At 50.4% G+C, this 7,909-nt stretch overlaps 1 protein-coding gene across 1 annotated transcript; it reads right to left on the bottom strand.

Moving 5' to 3' along the window:
• Positions 1–5,558: 5,558 nt before the first annotated feature.
• LOC101780238 (aromatic-L-amino-acid decarboxylase) lies at positions 5,559–7,397 on the bottom strand. Its single transcript, XM_004979791.2, has one exon. It carries the CDS (start codon positions 7,239–7,241, stop codon positions 5,691–5,693), a length of 1,551 nt encoding a protein of 516 aa, XP_004979848.1. The 5' UTR covers positions 7,242–7,397; the 3' UTR covers positions 5,559–5,690.
• Positions 7,398–7,909: the final 512 nt, after the last annotated feature.

The following is a 7,909-nucleotide window of genomic DNA, read 5'->3' as shown; positions in this document are numbered from 1 at the left end:
CTGCAACCGGAGGACGCTCCGGGGCTTCTTCATTATTGGCAGCTATGTTTGGCTTGATTTGCTCTGCGATGTGCTTCTGTATAGTAGTGTATATATTCGGCTCTTTGATCTTGGTAGGTATCTTATTTCGAAATTGGGATGTGTCTGCATTATTAACTTAGAAGATGATGCCCTGAACGTTGGTTGCATGTGGGATGTAGTGTCTGCATTGACATAGAACAGGGGCGCCAAGGATCTGGTCCACTCCTGCATCCTTTTACAAGTTACAACGTTTCCCTTGTGATTTCATAACGTCATAATCTAAGCCCTTCCTCTGCTCGTTGCTTGAGAACGCAGCTTCCATGTGCTTACATCTTCTAGTGGTAATATAGAAGTGCATGCCGTAATTTCTTACTGGAGCAATTAAGGAGATCTCCAAGCTTGCCATTGACTGTGGATGCACTGCCCAATAACGTTAAAGAAACCATCCGTCGTGTTCCTGGGCATCTGTGCATGATCCAGCTCCCACAAGTCCCCTCCCATGCCATCATCAGGATCATTCAAAAAAACAAGATCAGCCTAGAAACTGGTGCCAAAATTTCATATAGGTGGTAGCTATTTACATAACTATGCCAAATTGTTGAAGATGGTTCAATATAATTCTCAACAGTACACTTTTGTCTGATCATCCTCTCACTGCACTATCAATTGCCAAGATTTACATTATTTAGATGTTCAGACGTCATGGCATCAGAGATCATATATTCACTAGTACACTTTGGCAGGAAATATTCAAGCTTACTTAAACCACTACTTCACAAGGGCGACAGCCCCCAAACCTACATCACCGCCAGTTTTGGCAGTGATGGGTGGTGATGGGATCATCCATCACCACCAGCCCAACAACCGGTAGTGATACCCATTCCAAAAAGAAAACGCTAGCCATTGCTGGATCCCACCATGGCGTCTTGCCCCCACGCCCTGCTGGCTGCCGTGGCAACGCGCCCCCACAATCCGCCAGCCGCTGTCGGAGAGAGAGAGGGGGGGGGACACCTAGAAATTGCCGCATCCAGATCCACCACGCCTCGCCCCACATCGAGTGCCGCCGTACTTTCGTCTTGCCCCCATCACCCAGGCCACCATGCGCCGGGTAGGAGAGAGAGGGCTGCCCGCCACTACTCCTTGCCCCCACACCACCGGCCGCCCCTTGTCACCCCCACAAGGCGCAGTTGCTTAGCGCGCCGGCTGCCGTTGCCGCTCCTCATTGCCACCATGAGCTGTGAGGGGTGCTGCCACACCCGGTTTTAAAGGCAAAACCAGATGACTAAATTACATGTGTGTTAGGATCAAGTTTCACACATGCAATGACTTCAGTAAATACCATAGATAGTGCTAAAACGTAAAGAGAGTATTATATTTATTACATGACCGAAAGTCTTTAATTCGAATAGCAAAATGAGTCTTTATTCTAGCAGCAGAACTCCAACGACGACAACAACTTCACAGGCAGCTGACTAGTGGCACATGTATGCCGAGAACTCTTCAAAGTCTTCAAAAACTCCTCAAAGTTGACGTGCTTTGAGCAACGATTTTAGCAAGGATGAGTACACTTATGGTTGGTACTCAGCAAGCGTGGGGAACGTGTAGTGTAAGGCTATGCAAGGATAGGCTATGGTTTAATAGTATTTCAGTATTTTAATTGGTTGGTGTATAAGTTTATACCACCCACATTAAGCATGAACATAAATAAAGATGGCAACAATAAATAACATCAATTTAATTCAACTTCCAATAAATTAATCATGTGAGGGTCCAGGATGCTCTTGACCATGAGCACGGCTGCTATAACAGTTTGACACTTTGCAGTGGTTGTACACTTTCACCACAAGTCGCGTAAGAACTTTAGACCCAACCATATTGTGCGGGCCAAGCTCAATACCACACTTTCGAGATGTGATTGCATAGGGACGTTACAAGGTCTTTACAAAGAATCCCTAGAAAATATAGCTCGCTAAGGTTTCATGATCAACGCAATGCATAAACCTCTCTCAAATTGCAAAGCTAACATAGAGCAGATCAGTCTGAGGGCTGGGCTATACACCAACTACTGTCCTCTCCTCTTGCCCCTTTCGAGTAAAGCTACCACAAACTAGAGTTTCTAATTCATTAGCCAAGACCAGAGCCACGTAGTTCTTATGGTTGGTGATCTTATATTAATGGAAGGTATATCATTAATAAAATAAGTTTAAGCATTGGTTCATTAATACCACCATACCTAGTTAGAGCAACTAAGCAAGAACTACCCAACAGTAAAGTAAACCTAGGTTGATCAAGGTGTAGGGATAAAACTAGGCCAACCTTAAATAGGACCCATCATGTTTATATACTTAAAGTGCATAGAATATGTGTATTGAACATGAAAGTAAAGGTTGGATAGGATCAGATTGTGATCAAGGGCACGATCTGCCTTCCTGAACTTGCTCTTGCTGCTCAAAGTCTTCAAAGCCTTGCTCTTCGAATTCCTCGAACTGTGATCCATCTATGCACATCAAGCATGTACATACAAGCAAACAAAAGACTAAAATAAGACAACATTATATCAATTAGTAGCAACAGAGCAAAATAAGACCATAAAACTAATCTATGCATCAACATGAACTCATAGGTGCAAGAATCACTTAAAACGGATTTAAAATAATAAAGATATGAACTAAAGAAGGTTCAGGAGCTTAACTGCGAGAAAACTAAACTTCCAGGGACTAAACTTAAAGAAACCGAGGGCTAAAACCAAATTAAACATATAAACAGAAGGTCTAACATGCAAAAGGGCTAAAACAAGATGGCAGGTGGGATTTTATAAAAGAGCAAGAGCCTAAACAGAAGAAAAAGGATCTAAAACCTAATTACTTTTGAACTGCGCATGACCTCGGGTGCAAAAAGAGAGAAAAGTAGGGGCCTTTTTGCAAAAACAGCGTGCGTGGCTCGAGTTGACCGGTATTGACCCGGGTCATATCCGACCTGGGCTGTCGGCACCCGATTGGACGGCTGCGGTTCATCAGGAGGAAGCGGGCGGCGGAGGCGGCGACGAGCGGTGGCCTCACCAAAATCAAGCGTAGCTCAAGCGGCGGTCCACGATTCTCGATGGGGACTGGCTCAGGACGAAGCTGACAGCATGACGAACCACTATATGTGGATTCCACAGCAGCCGAGGTGACGATGGCGCAAGGTGAAGTGGCGGAGCGGCTCGGCGCGGCGGCGGTAACTCCGGCGAGCTCGTGCGCGCGAAAGAGGGCACGGGAGCGCACTTGATCTACACGGGCGGCTTCCTTACCATGTCGTGAAGGTCCGGGCGGTGATCTCGATGATGGGAAGGCGGTGGTGGCAAAAATCGAACGCGACGGCCTAGCGGCTAGGGTTCGAACTCGGGCGGTGGTGCAGGAGCTCAAGGCGGCAAGGAGCTAGGGTTTGGTGAGGTCGAGGGGTGTGGCGGCTCGATTTTATAGCCCAGATGCTTGGCCTTAGCGTGTGGGCCCAAGGCTGGAGGCGGGCAAACTTGGAGCGGGGGTGGCACGGACTCGAGCTCGAGTCCGGCTCGGGCGCGGGGCGGCGGAAGGGATGTTAGGCCGGCCCGCCTATCATCGGGAGGTGACAGAAGCAGGCGCAGGAGTGGGCCGGCATGGAGGATGGGCAGCTGCTGGGCCGACGTGCTGCGGCGATGCTGCTGTGGAGCTGGGCCGAAAGGGAAAATGGGCCAAAAAAGAAAAGAGAAAGAGAAAGAGAAAGAAAGGTTTTCCTATTATTTTAAAAGGGATTCAAACATGAATTCAAACTACCAAGATCAATGCACCGGGATGAATGCAACAATAAACTCCTATGATTCATTAATTAAATTTCAGAAAAATATTTGAATGCCTAGGAAATTAAACAATACCTTAGAAAATCATTAAATCCTTAAACACATGCAATTAAATTATAGCAAATTCTAACAAATTTATTAATTTGCAAAAGTTGAAAATTAGGGTGTTACAGGCACGCGGCGGGGGGAGGAGAGGGGCGGCGAGATCTTGAGGAGAGGGAGAGAGGGGAGCGAAAGGAGAAAGGAGGGAGGAGGAGGGGAGGTGGCCGGTGGAGGGAGGAGAGCCATGGAGGAAAGGGAGGGAGGGGGACGGAGGAGGAGAGGGTAGGCAGATGGGAAAGTGCGCCAAGTGAGGGAGGGGAGGGGATGGGGAAGTGAGGGTGGACACGAGTGAGGCAGTAACTCTGGTCAATAAAAATTTCAGGTCTGTGGGTTGCCTATCACTGCCAGCTTGTATTTGGAGCTGGTGGTGAAGGTTTTCACTGCGGGGTCATTATTGTAACCAGCAGTGATACCCCTTTTCACCACCGGTTCTAATGTCCACAACCCCTGCATACTTTAGAACTAGCAGTGATACCCTATCACCGCCGGTACACCCAAAACCAGCGGTGATTGGGCGGCTGGGATGGCAAAATCTGTAGCAGTGGACTCAACTATACGTAAGCTCTTCTTATCACCCCTGACTGATGGGCACAAAGAAGAACCGAGGTCATAAGAATCAGATTGAAAGGCACGGTGATAAAGTTTACCTGAAGCTTCAACAATATATCAAACCTCAATTGCACCTCGACCTAATCAGAAATTGGTATTTTGGTACTGTGGTTCCTACAAAGCACTAGAGAAGATTGGTTCAGCAGCTTATAACTGCACCTCAGATAAAGGTCAATCCTAACCTGGCTCCAAGTTCATCAGTGTTACAATGTGGCTCAAACGCTTCAACATCTCAAGCTGGTCAAGCATGGGAAATCTTCAGCACTGAGATCTTCAGTCACAAAGTTGTGGTCGCCCGTCTCATCGTCGTGACCTTGGTCACCAGCATATCTTGCTCCTCTTGTCGTGCTTTGAGCTAGTGACGAACCAAAAAAATGATGATCAGGTGGGGTGCCTTCCTCCATTGCTTGTCTAGTCAAGAATGTCTTGCATTACTTCTGTGGTCAGGAATATCTTGAGAACGACAACGATGATCCATTATTGCTTTCATCTTCCGGGTCTTCTCTTGGTGTGCGTCTTCCTAGCTGTTGAAGTTCGTGAAGTATGATGTTGGGGTTCACAAACCATTTCTCCAACGTGCATACGTGTGCAGAACCAAAGCTGCACATATACTCTTAATAATTAAGTACCCATGGGATTGTGTACCGTAGATGAAGGAGTGTACTCTAGGGTACCACAGGTAAGCTTCAGTTAGTCATTGCTTCCTGTCTGACGAAGTGTTGCGCATCATTGTAACCCGTTATCCATTGCACTGCCCTTGGCGTTGATGAAGCTCCTTCACGTTCATCTGACCCAATTTCTACAAGCGCAATTTTATGAGCTATTCTACAGTTCTGTTAGGCCCTAATAGTCTTAGATTCCAGATTACAGATTGCAGCTTGCAGGTTGCAAATTTCTGCAAGTTGCAATAATACACAAGCCAAAAGCAGAAACAAACGGAGCCTTATATTAGTGGAACAAAGCAATAAGACCATAGAAAAAAACATCAAAACAAGGCAGCTTATGCCGTATATAGTATGGTAAAACACCTCCATATATTATTCATGCAACCACAAACCAGCCAAATGGTTTATTTGACACCACCTCCCGAAACGAAAACAACAATTAATCGGACACATGTATGTAAGAACATCGCCAAAAATCACTACACCGACATCTCTCCGCTCATGATCTCGGTGGTCTTCTTCCTGATGAGCTCCCACGCGCTTCGCACATGCCTCTCCTCTTGCAGCGACGACCCCACCGCGAACCGCAGCACAAACTTGCCGCCGATCACGGTGTGCGCAAGGTACGCCTTCCCGGTCCTGTTCAGGCGCTCCATGAGCTCACGGTTAGCTGCCTCAGTTTCCTCCTCTGTCATGCCAGCGTGGGGCTTGACCCTGAAGCACACAAGCGCGAAGTTCCTCGGCACAACGACCTCGAACCGGTCGTCCGCACGCACCCATTCCTCGAACAACTTGGCCATGGCGACGTCGCTGCGTATGTGCTCCTGGAGCCTGGTGGAACCGTATGTCCGCATGACCATCCAGAGCTTGAGCCCACGGAAGCGGCGGCCGACACCGACCTGCATGTCCTTGAGGTCGGTGACGGTGCCGGAGTCACTGGCGTCGTTCTTGAGGTACTCCGGGTTGGTCTCCAGGGAGTCGGTGAGGCGGTGCGCGTCGCGGACCCATAGGCAGGTGCAGTCGAGGCACGTCATCAGCCACTTGTGCGGGCTCATGCTGATGGAGTCGACGCGCTCCACGCCGTCGAGGTGGTGCCGGAACTCCGGGCAGATGCAGGCGCTCCCGGCGTAGGCGGCGTCGACGTGGACCCACGCATTGAACCGGGCGGCGACGTCGGCGACGGCGCCCACCGGATCGACGGCGTTAGACGACGTGGTGCCGACCGTGGCACAGATGTAGGTTGGCACGAGGCCAGCGTCGACGTCAGCCTGCATGACCTCGAGCAGCTTCGACGGGTCAAGGCCATAGTCCGTGTCAGGGCCGGTGGGCATCGACCTGATGTTGGCCGGGTCGAAGCCGGCGAGACGGCACGCCTTGAAGAAGGTGGAGTGGGTCTGGTCGGCGGCGTAGACGGTCAACCGCGCGATCCCGGCGACGCCGTTGGAGCCCATACGGCGCAGCGCGGCATCGCGGGCGGCGACAAGCGTGACCAGCATTGCCTCACTGGTGGTACCGAGGATGACGCCGCCGCCGGTGCCGCGCCCGGCGCTGGTGCGGTTCATCATGAAGCTCTCGGGCAGGCGCAGGAGCTGCGCAAGCCAGTCGAGCGCGAGCACCTCCATCTCCGTGGCCGCCGGGTTCGCCTGCCAGGTGAACCCGACGGTGTTCATGGCGGAGGCGATGAGCTCCCCGGCGATGGCCGCAGCGCTGTTGGTCGCAGGGAAGAAGGCGAAGAAGTTGGGGCTGGCCCAGTGGGTCATCCCCGGCACCACGGCCTCCCGGACCTCCTTCATAGCAATGTCGAACGGTGCGGCGGCACTGGGTGGTGCGGACTGCAGCAGGCGGCTGAGGTAGCCCGGCTCGACGTCGGGGAGCACGGGCAGGGACTCGACGGACTTGTAGTAGTCGTAGATGAAGTCGACGGACTTGTGGAGGTAGGAGCGGACGTCCTCAGCGTTGAGCGGCTGGAAGCCGTCGGCCTCAGCGGCGAACGCGTCGAAGGAGGCAGGGTTGCTGTCAAGGCTTCCCATGTCTTTTTATTGGCTGTGGCAGCTAATGCCCTAGATTTCTAGGAAGGAAAAGCTTGATCGAGCTGTGCAAGCAACAGAAAGCTGTTGCGTTGCAAGCTCGAGTGAACTGAGACTCGGAAGCTCGAAGCTGCTGGTGAGATCGATGGGATGGAGGTAGGGTTTATATAGTGTAGAATGATGGATCCGAGCAGCTGGGGTTAGGTGACCGCGTGAGCCTCGTGGAACTTCTTAGCTGGATCCGGCTGCGATGCTGATGCTTTGGCATCTCTCTAGTTTTATGCGAATGCAAGTGGAACAGATAGGTTGACTAAGATCATGATCCATCATTAATGTTGGCCAATTGTATTGTGTTCAATAACCAATGCTTGGAACGCCATGTGCTTATACTAAAGTACCATCGAATTGCCATATTGTAGAAGGTTGCCAGAGCCACTCTGAATCAAGATGGCGATTTATCTCTATAAAAAATCTGAAGCTGTGGATGAGGACACACCTACAGGCGCGCATAACGCTCCTCGAGGTCCTAGAGAAAAACATCGGCAATGCTGGCATGCCAACGTACTCGATCTAACACATTTGATTACAGAAGTGCACAAGAATAGAGAATGCCATAGCAAGAAGGACGACAGTAGAGAGGGACACCGTGGCACCATACTTAGTGGGTCGCA

This window comes from Setaria italica, chromosome VIII (assembly GCF_000263155.2).
Source record: "Setaria italica strain Yugu1 chromosome VIII, Setaria_italica_v2.0, whole genome shotgun sequence".
NCBI classification, from domain to species: Eukaryota; Viridiplantae; Streptophyta; class Magnoliopsida; order Poales; family Poaceae; genus Setaria; species Setaria italica.
Note: the sequence above shows the minus strand (reverse complement) of the source record. Positions and strands in the feature narration are given on the sequence as shown.

What these genes read in the sequence shown, in the direction of transcription:
- LOC101780238 (XM_004979791.2), bottom strand. Translation starts at nt 7,241, where the DNA reads ATGGGAAGCCTTGACAGCAACCCTGCCTCCTTCGACGCGTTCGCCGCT.